General features: G+C 38.6%; 1 protein-coding gene across 1 annotated transcript in view; it reads right to left on the bottom strand.

Annotated features, from left to right (window-relative positions):
• LOC117537812 (CD109 antigen-like) overlaps positions 1–12646 on the bottom strand; it is a 49587-nt gene that overhangs the window by 34881 nt on the left and 2060 nt on the right. Inside the window, 10 exon segments of the mRNA XM_034203183.1 lie at positions 53–328; positions 666–775; positions 4416–4560; positions 4762–4858; positions 5425–5506; positions 5594–5633; positions 7609–7734; positions 8070–8306; positions 9761–9789; positions 9987–10159. Of these exon segments, the coding sequence (XP_034059074.1) occupies positions 53–328; positions 666–775; positions 4416–4560; positions 4762–4858; positions 5425–5506; positions 5594–5633; positions 7609–7734; positions 8070–8306; positions 9761–9789; positions 9987–10159 (1315 nt within the window).

The raw sequence follows: 12646 nt of genomic DNA, 5'->3' as shown, positions 1-12646 counted from the left end.
ACAGAGTCATTGTTAAAGGGCAAGTTTTAAGGTGATAAAAACATCATCTCACATCAATGGTGAGCGTTTCAGTGTCGTTCTTTATCTGGATGTTGAGGGGAATTAACCCGTCTGCTGGGACGGGGAACTCCATTTCTTCGAGCACCATCTTCTCTTCCTCCTTTATTCCATAAGATTCCGACGTGTTGGATCGACGAGGCTCCATCTCTTTATTCTCGTCTAACATCCAGCTCCATGGATTTCGCTTTCGCTGCATCACCGACACCTGGACGGTCTTTCTCTGATCCTCCCTTGACAGCGGCTCGTCGTTGTACGTGGAGATTTTCAGCTATAAAACAAAGACAACCTTTGACAATATGCCTTTTGAACTAAATAAATGTTGGGTACATCACATAATATGGAATTATAAAAATGCTTTTTGTACTGAGAAATGAAAATAGGGGAAAGGTGAAGCTCATTATAGCTTTTTAATTGAAAATACAAGTTTTCATAGATGTTATTTTGTAAGAAATCTATGTAGGCTATATGAGCTCGGGTTTGAAAGTTTCAACATAAAAAAAACAAATATTACAAACTAAATTAGGGAAATGGAATATATACAGTAAAGTCAAATTTAAAGTACATTTTAAATAGATTTAAACTACAAAATGATTAGTTTTCCTCACCGTGACAGGGAGCATCAGAGAGGGCCGCAGTATTTTTGGATGGTCCTGAAATGAACTCTCATATCTGTACTTTGCCAACGACACGTTTGTCGTGCTGCTGTATGTGAGGCCTGAAACAACAAGGAAACGCATCGTTAATATCAGATTAATAAACAAAGTCCACTGAAAGAACAACTGCAAAAATAAAAGTTCATTTATTTAGTTGTAAGACAATCAAACACTGATTGTCTTTGAGCCTAAGAGCTTCAGGAACAATAAGACTAAACGGTTACTAAAAAATACATATATATGGATTAACTTGATACCCTGTGAGCCAACAATTTGGGGCGATGCCACGGGAACTCATTGGTTTCATCATGAGATTGTATTCTGCTGTTTTAACAACATGTTTTAAATAATGAATTCTTTATTCATCTATGAATCTGTTGGCCTAAAAGTAGAACAATATAAATATATTAGAAGATAAAACATACTGGAATCAAAAAATCACAATAAAAGAGGACTTCAGTCTCCTCACTGTGAATTACATCTGCAGCTGTATATCAGTATGTAGAGTCTCTACTTTAAAGAGTCCTCTCCTGCTGATGTTCAGGTGTATATCAGTATGTAGTGTCTCTACTTTAAAGAGTCCTCTCCTGCTGATGTTCAGGTGTGTATCAGTATGTAGTGTCTGTACTTTAAAGAGTCCTCTCCTGCTGATGTTCAGGTGTATATCAGTATGTAGTGTCTCTACTTTAAAGAGTCCTCTCCTGCTGATGTTCAGGTGTATATCAGTATGTAGTGTCTCTACTTTAAAGAGTCCTCTCCTGCTGATGTTCAGGTGTATATCAGTATGTAGTGTCTCTACTTTAAAGAGTCCTCTCCTGCTGATGTTCAGGTGTATATCAGTATGTAGTGTCTCTACTTTAAAGAGTCCTCTCCTGCTGATGTTCAGGTGTATATCAGTATGTAGTGTCTCTACTTTAAAGAGTCCTCTCCTGCTGATGTTCAGGTGTATATCAGTATGTAGTGTCTCTACTTTAAAGAGTCATCTCCTGCTGATGTTCAGGTGTATATCAGTATGTAGTGTCTCTACTTTAAAGAGTCCTCTCCTGCTGATGTTCAGGTGTATATCAGTATGTAGTGTCTCTACTTTAAAGAGTCCTCTCCTGCTGATGTTCAGGTGTGTATCAGTATGTAGTGTCTGTACTTTAAAGAGTCCTCTCCTGCTGATGTTCAGGTGTATATCAGTATGTAGTGTCTGTACTTTAAAGAGTCCTCTCCTGCTGATGTTCAGGAGTATATCAGTATGTAGTGTCTCTACTTTAAAGAGTCCTCTCCTGCTGATGTTCAGGAGTATATCAGTATGTAGTGTCTCTACTTTAAAGAGTCCTCACCTGCTGATGTTCAGGTGTATATCAGTATGTAGTGTCTCTACTTTAAAGAGTCCTCTCCTGCTGATGTTCAGGTGTATATCAGTATGTAGTGTCTCTACTTTAAAGAGTCCTCTCCTGCTGATGTTCAGGTGTATATCAGTATGTAGTGTCTCTACTTTAAAGAGTCCTCTCCTGCTGATGTTCAGGTGTATATCAGTATGTAGTGTCTCTACTTTAAAGAGTCCTCTCCTGCTGATGTTCAGGTGTATATCAGTACGTAGTGTCTCTACTTTAAAGAGTCCTCTCCTGCTGATGTTCAGGTGTATATCAGTATGTAGTGTCTCTACTTTAAAGAGTCCTCTCCTGCTGATGTTCAGGTGTATATCAGTATGTAGTGTCTCTACTTTAAAGAGTCCTCTCCTGCTGATGTTCAGGTGTATATCAGTATGTAGAGTCTCTACTTTAAAGAGTCCTCTCCTGCTGATGTTCAGGAGTATATCAGTATGTAGTGTCTCTACTTTAAAGAGTCCTCTCCTGCTGATGTTCAGGTGTATATCAGTATGTAGTGTCTCTACTTTAAAGAGTCCTCTCCTGCTGATGTTCAGGTGTATATCAGTATGTAGTGTCTCTACTTTAAAGAGTCCTCTCCTGCTGATGTTCAGGTGTATATCAGTATGTAGTGTCTCTACTTTAAAGAGTCCCTCTCCTGCTGATGTTCAGGTGTGTATCAGTATGTAGTGTCTGTACTTTAAAGAGTCCTCTCCTGCTGATGTTCAGGTGTATATCAGTATGTAGTGTCTCTACTTTAAAGAGTCCTCTCCTGCTGATGTTCAGGTGTATATCAGTATGTAGTGTCTCTACTTTAAAGAGTCCTCTCCTGCTGATGTTCAGGTGTGTATCAGTATGTAGTGTCTGTACTTTAAAGAGTCCTCTCCTGCTGATGTTCAGGTGTATATCAGTATGTAGTGTCTGTACTTTAAAGAGTCCTCTCCTGCTGATGTTCAGGAGTATATCAGTATGTAGTGTCTCTACTTTAAAGAGTCCTCTCCTGCTGATGTTCAGGAGTATATCAGTATGTAGTGTCTCTACTTTAAAGAGTCCTCACCTGCTGATGTTCAGGTGTATATCAGTATGTAGTGTCTCTACTTTAAAGAGTCCTCTCCTGCTGATGTTCAGGTGTATATCAGTATGTAGTGTCTCTACTTTAAAGAGTCCTCTCCTGCTGATGTTCAGGTGTATATCAGTATGTAGTGTCTCTACTTTAAAGAGTCCTCTCCTGCTGATGTTCAGGTGTATATCAGTATGTAGTGTCTCTACTTTAAAGAGTCCTCTCCTGCTGATGTTCAGGTGTATATCAGTACGTAGTGTCTCTACTTTAAAGAGTCCTCTCCTGCTGATGTTCAGGTGTATATCAGTATGTAGTGTCTCTACTTTAAAGAGTCCTCTCCTGCTGATGTTCAGGTGTATATCAGTATGTAGTGTCTCTACTTTAAAGAGTCCTCTCCTGCTGATGTTCAGGTGTATATCAGTATGTAGAGTCTCTACTTTAAAGAGTCCTCTCCTGCTGATGTTCAGGAGTATATCAGTATGTAGTGTCTCTACTTTAAAGAGTCCTCTCCTGCTGATGTTCAGGTGTATATCAGTATGTAGTGTCTCTACTTTAAAGAGTCCTCTCCTGCTGATGTTCAGGTGTATATCAGTATGTAGTGTCTCTACTTTAAAGAGTCCTCTCCTGCTGATGTTCAGGTGTATATCAGTATGTAGTGTCTCTACTTTAAAGAGTCCTCTCCTGCTGATGTTCAGGTGTATATCAGTATGTAGTGTCTCTACTTTAAAGAGTTCTCTCCTGCTGATGTTCAGGTGTATATCAGTATGTAGTGTCTCTACTTTAAAGAGTCCTCTCCTGCTGATGTTCAGGTGTATATCAGTATGTAGTGTCTCTACTTTAAAGAGTCCTCTCCTGCTGATGTTCAGGTGTATATCAGTATGTAGTGTCTCTACTTTAAAGAGTCCTCTCCTGCTGATGTTCAGGTGTATATCAGTATGTAGTGTCTCTACTTTAAAGAGTCATCTCCTGCTGATGTTCAGGTGTATATCAGTATGTAGTGTCTCTACTTTAAAGAGTCCTCTCCTGCTGATGTTCAGGTGTATATCAGTATGTAGTGTCTCTACTTTAAAGAGTCCTCTCCTGCTGATGTTCAGGTGTATATCAGTATGTAGTGTCTCTACTTTAAAGAGTCCTCTCCTGCTGATGTTCAGGTGTATATCAGTATGTAGTGTCAATACTTTAAAGAGTCCTCTCCTCCTCCATGGCAGAAGATGAGCTCGACTCACATTCAGAGTTCTCTTCATCATTGTATTAGGTATATCTACTCCAGTAGGTATAACTGATTACCTGTGAGGTGTTCAGTGACGTGAACAACGATTTCTAAACCCTCCTCCTCCATGTTTCCCCCGTAGAACATCTCTGACTGTCGTGTGCTCCTCGGATGGTAGCTGTGGTCGGGAACATCGAACAGGAAGTCCGCCTCCCCGTCAATCTGAAACAAAGCAGCAGTGAGGCCATTTTCACTTTATATCAAATGAATTAAACTGATATTGTTATTATTTTTTCCAATATCATATATTTTTGCTTAAATAACCCATAACTATCTTGATCTTTAATCGCTGGATGCTGTAGATATGGTTTGTTTAAATCAGATTATAATGAATATTTCTCTCGGGATGTTAAAACGACGCACCTCTTCTCCTTCTTCGGTATAAGCCTCTTCAAAACCGTGGAACTTATGAATAAACGTTATATTCATGTGTCCCTGAACGGGCTTTCCATACACGTACCTGAGGGTGGAAACACACACAAGTACAATGTTGAGGTTCTTGTACTTCTACTCCACTACAGTTCAGAGGTACATGGTGTACTTATACTCCACTACATGTATTTAATACCTTTAGTTACTTAACAGATGTGGATGAATGATGTGAAATATAATCAAGTGTTAAATCAGACTTTAGTTCCACCTGGAGTAAATCCACAAGCTACCCTGCAGTACAAGATCTGAGTACTTCTACTTTTACTCAAGTACAAGATCTGAGTACTTCTACTTTTACTCAAATACAATATCTGAGTACTTCTACTTTTACTCAAGTACAAGATCTGAGTACTTCTACTTTTACTCAAGTACAAGATCTGAGTACTTCTACTTTTACTCAAGCACAAAATCTGAGTACTTCTACTTTTACTCAAGCACAAGATCTGAGTACTTGTACTTTTACTGAAGTAAAATATCTGAGTACTTCTACTTTAATTAAAGTTAACGATCTGAGTACTTCTACTTTTACTAAAGTACACGATCTGAGTATTTCTCCCACCTCTGTGTAAATATTAAATATGAAAACGTCCTCACTTTGCTGTGACGGAGCCTCGCAGGGTTTGTCCACGCAGGATAACACTCTGAGCGTTTGTCACCACCTCGAACTTCGGCAGATCTGCAAGAAGACACACAACAGATAAACAAACAGGAAAACAAATATTTCATCAAGAATTCAGTGTAGAAATATAGAAAGTGTACGTACCGTAATATAACACATGGAAACACTTCTCACTTGAGACCCTCTGTAAACACACAGACGATAAACATGTGTTATTAAGGTCCCATTATGAACACTGCATATTTTGAAATATACACTTTTTACACATATGTACAGTATATGTGTAAATATGTACTGTATGTTGCAATGTATTATATTTCTGGTGAATATTGGTCTGTATTGTTATTTGTTTCTTCATCTACTAAAATAGCATTTAATAAAAAAAATGTTTTTATTTATTAGTTATTTTCTTTACCTTAAAAAATGCTGAATTTGTTTATAAAATTCCCTGTTTTTTATGTTCAATTAAACTTTAGATTTTATGTATTTGTTCATTTCTGCTCCTTGAAAAAAACTGCTTTCAGATTTCTTTAAAAATCATTTTCTTGTTTATATCAATGCCTAACAAAAACTGCTCCCAAATGATTTGTATGCATTTATTTGTTTATTTATTCACCTAAAAAAAACTTTTTGATGTCTTCTCTCCATCAACATGTGTCCCGGTGTGTCGGGGAACTCACGCAGCGTCAGCAAATAAAACCCTCTCTCTTTTCCTCCGTACCCAAATCTCTAAAAACGGGGAACAACGGAGCTGATCCAGATTTGCGTCCGATATGACGTAATATCTGAAATGTGGACCCACGGCCCAATCAGAAAGTTGCTATCAGAAACAATGCCCGACTGTTTTGGACGTAATATGGTCGGTGTTTACATTAGCATCGCTAACACTCAGAGCTAACCTGTACTGGAGAGCATGTGTGTGAAGAAGCAGGAAGTAAAAAGGAACTCACCTTGTGGTATAACCGGCAAGAGAGAAAGCCTTTGAGCTCCAAACTGTTTCAGAGAGGATCCTTGATAATCCATGATATGGCGTTTCATCACGGCAGCATTTAGTTTAGACAGTAGCTGCCGGGTCCCGCATGAGCTCAGACCCCTCCTCTTTAAAGCTTTATACCCAAATCAGCACTTTTGAAACAGGAAGTGAAATAGAGGGATAAGAGGCATGGCTAGAATGATCTGTTTGGTATTTTGAGCAAAACACTTCATAGACATGTTTTATATATATTTATATATATCTGAGACCTGTGCTATTGCCTAAAAATAGCACGATAGGTGACCTTTAAAAAATGTGACAACATTGTATCCTTTTTAAAGTTTTGTGACTTTTTCTTACAACATACTTTACTTTGACTTTTTTTTTGTGTATTGTTAAAGATACACTATACTGTTGTTTTAAAAATGTTTTACTACAAACTATACAAATATTTCATTTTTTTCTGCGTCAAACTATACTAGGACATTTGCAGTAGGGCTGCACGATAATCGCGATATTCACATCGCAGGACGTGCACATTTTTTTTTTTATATATATATTTTTTTTAAGTAGGCAAATTAACTCAAACACGTCACGTTATAATTATTTTGCTGCTGTAAAACACTTCATTGTGATATTTTTTTAATATATTTGTATATATCTGAGACCTATGCTATTGCCTAAAGATAGCCTGATAGGTGACCTTTAAATCCATTTATTCTGTCTTTTTCTACACCTAAAAATAAACTGCTCTCAGATTTTAATTTGTTAATTTTGTTTGTTTATATAATTATTACCTAAAAAACTGCTTTAAGATTTTTCTTTGAATCCATTTATTCTGTTTTTTTCTACAAAAACGACGTCCAGATTCGCTGCAACCTAAAACTCTCCCTCTTTGATGAACCAGCCTCACGTTGACGGTGAAAATTATTTACTGTTTCCAAATGTTTTTTATTCATATATTTGTTAATTTATACACCAAAAAAAAACAGCTTTAACATTTCAATTAGTTAATTTAGTTTTTTTATATCATTACCTATAAAACTGCCTGAAGATTTTATTTTAAATCCATTTATTGGTTTTTTTCTACAGCTAAAAAACCCCAGATTTACTGCTTGTCCCTGAATCTCTAAAGGTTCAACAGAGCCCTCTCTGAGAGCCAGTGTTGAGATAAAACCAGACTCACTTTGATGGTGGCGACGATGCACCATTGCCCCAGAGGAGGGTTTTCAGAGAGCTGGAACTCTGTGGAGACGACCCCGAGGACCCCCTCCACGTCCAGCCACTGACGGAGCAGATTCCCCCGGGGGTCCTGGAGCAACGAGGGAACAGAGAAATTAAATCAAGATTTAAAACTGAGAACAGTGTCTTTTACTCCTCCTGACTATGACCAGGAGAGGTGCATTCAATCAGAAGACTGAATGTACCGGGTCCGTTTATCACATCTGGTGTTGGTATATCTATGGGGAGGTTTTTGGACAAAATCATGTCGATTCTGCAGGACAAAAATAGGATAAGAACATTTCAAATAAAGTTTTATATTATTTTCTTCCCTTTTAAAAACACAACACCTGCTGCTGAAAAAATATCGATATTTGCACATTTCTACTTTATTTTACTTTAAGTGAGTAGTGAGTAAGTCCTCACGTTGATGGTGATGTTCAGTGGTCTCTGGAGGGGCTTCCCGTCAGGCAGCACTGAGACGGCTCTGATCTTCACCACCTGTCCCGGCAGGTAGCTGCTCCTGTCCGTCTGGAGGAAGGTGGAGGAGCCTTTGGGGTTGAAGTGCAGCTGAGAGGAGTTGGAGAAAACCTCCTCCCTGCCCCGGTGACCTTTGACCTCCAGCTGGTACGTGCTCCAGTAACTGGACTCGCTCTCTGGGATCTGCAGGAGAGGAAACATCAAAACTAGCTTTGAGAACACTTTCATGATCAATCATTATAAAACATATTAAATTTAATTAAATAAACCCTAAATTAAATCACTGGTCATAAATATTCACTGTTTCCACAACCCATGTTAACTTGTCACTTTAACTTATTCTGCACTTTATAACTTAGATGATCAAATATGTATATATGCTGACAGTTATTTTACTCTTATTTTTATTCTTCTCCTATTTGTCTTTTATTATTATTATCATTATTTTTTTTCCATGATTTTATTTTATTTATTATTTATTTTAGATTTTATTTTATTCTGTGTGAATCTTTGATGTACTGTTTTTTTCACGCTTACCCTGTTGTTGCTTTGTACAACTGAATTTCCCCTCGGGGATTAATAAAGGTTCATCTTATCTTATTTTATATCATATATATTATTCTGAAATGGACCAATCTGCACAACGACTACTTTCACTGTCGCTACTTTCACTATATTTTGATGAGAATACTTTTCTACTTTCACTTGAGGAACATTTTGAATGCAGGACTTTCACTGTAACAGAGTATTCCTACACTCTGGTACTTCTACTTTTACTCAAGTACAAGATCTGAGTACTTCTACTTTTACTCAAGAACAAGGTCTGAGTACTTCTACTTTTACTCAAGTACAAGATCTGAGTACTTCTACTTTTACTCAAGAACAAGGTCTGAGTACTTCTACTTTTACTCAAGTACAAGATCTGAGTACTTCTACTTTTACTCAAGTACAAGATCTGAGTACTTCTACTTTTACTCAAGAACTGAGTACTTCTACTTTTACTCAAGAACAAGGTCTGAGTACTTCTACTTTTACTCAAGAACAAGGTCTGAGTACTTCTACTTTTACTCAAGAACAAGACCTGAGTATTTCTACTTTTACTCAAGAACAAGGTCTGAGTACTTCTACTTTTACTCAAGTACAAGATCTGAGTACTTCTACTTTTACTCAAGTACAAGATCTGAGTACTTCTACTTTTACTCAAGAACTGAGTACTTCTACTTTTACTCAAGAACAAGGTCTGAGTACTTCTACTTTTACTCAAGAACAAGACCTGAGTATTTCTACTTTTACTAAAGAACAAGATCTGAGTACTTCTACTCAAGTACAAGACCTGAGTATTTCTACTTTTACTCAAGTACAAGATCTGAGTACTTCTACTTTTACTCAAGTACAAGATCTGAGTATTTAATAATAACAAATATCCCCAAATGTTTTCATCTTTTAATCCTTATTTTATTTCTAAAATGGAGCAACTGTTACGATTTAAATGTACCCCAGGATGAATAATTATTTAACCATTTGTTTTTATTATTATGATTTGATTTGATTTATATAATAATACAAACAAAATGGTTACCAAAAATAATTCCCCATGGTGTTAATAAAGTATTTAAAAAACAATGTGTAATACTTACAGGTGGCAGAGTCAGCAGCTGGGTCGACCCTTTAAACCAGAATTTAAAGCACATTTATTTATTTAATTACAAATTAAACCTTGTCTTTTAGATTTCTTTATTGTCCCTACTCAGAGTACAGCGAAGATCCAAGCATTCCCAATGGTGCAATCACACATAACAGACAGAACAAGTATCATTATGTTTTTATAATTGTCTATTGTTAATGATTTGAAAAGGGTCTGACCTCCAGAGACGATGGTGGAGTTTGAGCTGAGGATGAGGTCTTTGTGGCGGATGAGAGCGGACACGTTGACGGAGGAGGAGTGGGTCAGCAGGGAGACGGAGAGTGTGATCGCGACCCCGGGGCGGAGAGAGCGGGGGGCCAACAGCAGGTAGGAGGGGTCCGGGGCCTCCGGGCTGAGGGACACAACACGTACTATTTCACTTTATTCATTTTCATACATCAACACAGGCTCACTATTTGGCAAGAGGACTAAGCCTTATATTGGCTACGTAGCGAGAATCAACTCAGTGAGCAACAGATACCAAGGATGCTGGTTGATGAAGTACACAAAGTAAGCTAGGTAGCCAATAAGACTTAGCAGTACAGATACATGTGGGCTCACTATGTGGCAAGCAACCGGTCACAGTTGCCTAAGCTAAGGATTCATAAAGTGTTCACAACCTAATTAATAAGTGAGTTACAAACTATTCGTAAACCCTTTGTAAGGGTAACCTTATTGTAAAGTGCTACCGTAAACAATTTTGTATTTATTGTGATCATGGACAGTCATCTGAGGATTATCCAGAGGAACGAGTACACAGCATTTTACAATTCTTTAAGGTTAATAATGTAATTTTTTTTTTAGTATATTTAATTTATATAGCACTTAAAGGTGGGGTAGGACATTTTGGAGAAACCAGCTCGAGTGCGCTAGAATTTGAAAATACACAGCCGGAAAAAAATCTGCCACTTCCTTCAGACTTCCTCACAGAGCCCCTCCTCCAACACACAGGAACGTGCACATGACCAATGAGGGCACGAGATGAGTTTGTGCCCAGATGGAAGGCTGACAGGCAGGTAGGCCATCCAGTTACTTTAGCCGGCTCAGATGATTGGTCGTGCTTTCTACAGCACCATGGCTTCCACAGAGGAAATGTTGTTATGGATTTATTGTCAAATCACTTCAGATATTCATTGCTATCGGGATGTTAAGAGCATTGATTGAGTGATTGATTGAAAAGTTTATTAACAGCTTGTATATTGGGTACAGTACAGTACAGCTCAAAACATACAATTGTTAAGGGGATGCAGACCAGAGAAAGACTTTCGTCTTGTTTACATCAGGGTCCCCCATTTCCAATTCATCATATCATTTAAGACATATAAGACATACAGATGGCTTATTTACAATTTACATACAGGTGGTTTTTTTACATACAGATTGCTTGTTTACAATTTTCATTTTAGATTTCGTTCTAATACATCCTAACCGGACATTTAAGACATACCAAGTCTACAGATATACAGTTAGTAACAGAGTCTAAAATGCGAGTATATACATAGATGGGGGGGGGGGGGGGGGGGGGGGGGGGGGGGGGGGAAGCTGTCCATTGAACGACAGGTTGAGATTTGTACCATTACCGGGGCCAGTTTTGCAATGCTCTCCCCCGAAGGTGCTCTTTAAGAGAGGTTTGGAAGGTAAGTATAGTTTTACTTTCCTTTACAGTTGTGGGAAGAGCGTTCCACCTTGATGTGGCATCATTGCGAAACGTGTATTCCCCCTTTTTTGTGCCAAATCTGGGTTTCACATGATTTGTGGAGCTCCCTCTGGTGTTATGATCATGGTATTCCTTGACCTTTGGGAAGAATTTTGACATGTACATGGGTACCATAGAGGTGTAGTGGATCTTGTAGACCAGGCCCATTGCAAGTAGCTGTACTCTGTCGTCTACTCTAAGCCATCCTAGGTTGTCAAAGTGGGCAGAGGTGAGGTGGGTTCTAGATGAAAGGTCAAGCAGTAGTCTGACCAGTTTATTTTGCGATGTTTGAAGTTTTATTTTTAGCGCCTTGGAGGTGCTATGGTACCATGACGTGCAAGCATAGTCATAGTACCCTTGAATGAGTGCTCCTGCCAGAGTCTTCAGGATGTTCTTGTTTACCAGAGAGGAGATCCGGTATAGGAATCTAGTTCTTTGATTGACTTTTTTTATTACATTGGATGCCATTTTGTCACAGGAGAGGTTTGCCTCAAGAATAGATCCTAGGTATGTAATTTCCTTCTTACTTGTGACAATAATGTCGCCCACTGCAACTGAGAAGTCGTCGGATTTGCTGAGATTATGTTTCGAACCGAAGAGAATGGACTCTGTTTTACCCAGGTGTAATGATAATTTATTATCGGCGAGCCAGGTGCAGATTCTGCCGAGCTCGGAGCTGAGGGTTTTTTCAACCTGCAACCCGTTCCTGCCAGAGACCAGCAGGGCTGAGTCGTCTGCGAACAGGAACAAGTTGCAGTCACATGCTGATGACATGTCATTTACATAAATTAGGAACAGTAACGGACCTAATATGCTTCCTTGTGGAACACCACAGCTCACTGGGAGGGGGGAGGACAGAGTACCGTTTACCTCCACCATCTGTTCTCTCCCCTCCAGGTAGGATTGCATCCAGCTCACCGATAGTTTATCAAAACCAATTGCTTTTAGCTTGTCAATCAGAATGGGGTGATTGACAGTGTCGAAAGCCTTTTGTAGGTCCAGCATCACCATGCCGCAGTACTTGCCCTCGTCCACCTCTTGTTTGATGTGGTCGCTCAAATAAAGAAGGCATGTGTCAGTGGAGTGGGATGTTCTAAAGCCAAATTGAAATTCATAGATTAGTTTCTTTTCCGCGAGGTACTT

This window comes from Gymnodraco acuticeps, unplaced genomic scaffold (assembly GCF_902827175.1).
Source record: "Gymnodraco acuticeps unplaced genomic scaffold, fGymAcu1.1, whole genome shotgun sequence".
In the NCBI taxonomy this organism is placed as follows: Eukaryota; Metazoa; Chordata; class Actinopteri; order Perciformes; family Bathydraconidae; genus Gymnodraco; species Gymnodraco acuticeps.
Note: the sequence above shows the minus strand (reverse complement) of the source record. Positions and strands in the feature narration are given on the sequence as shown.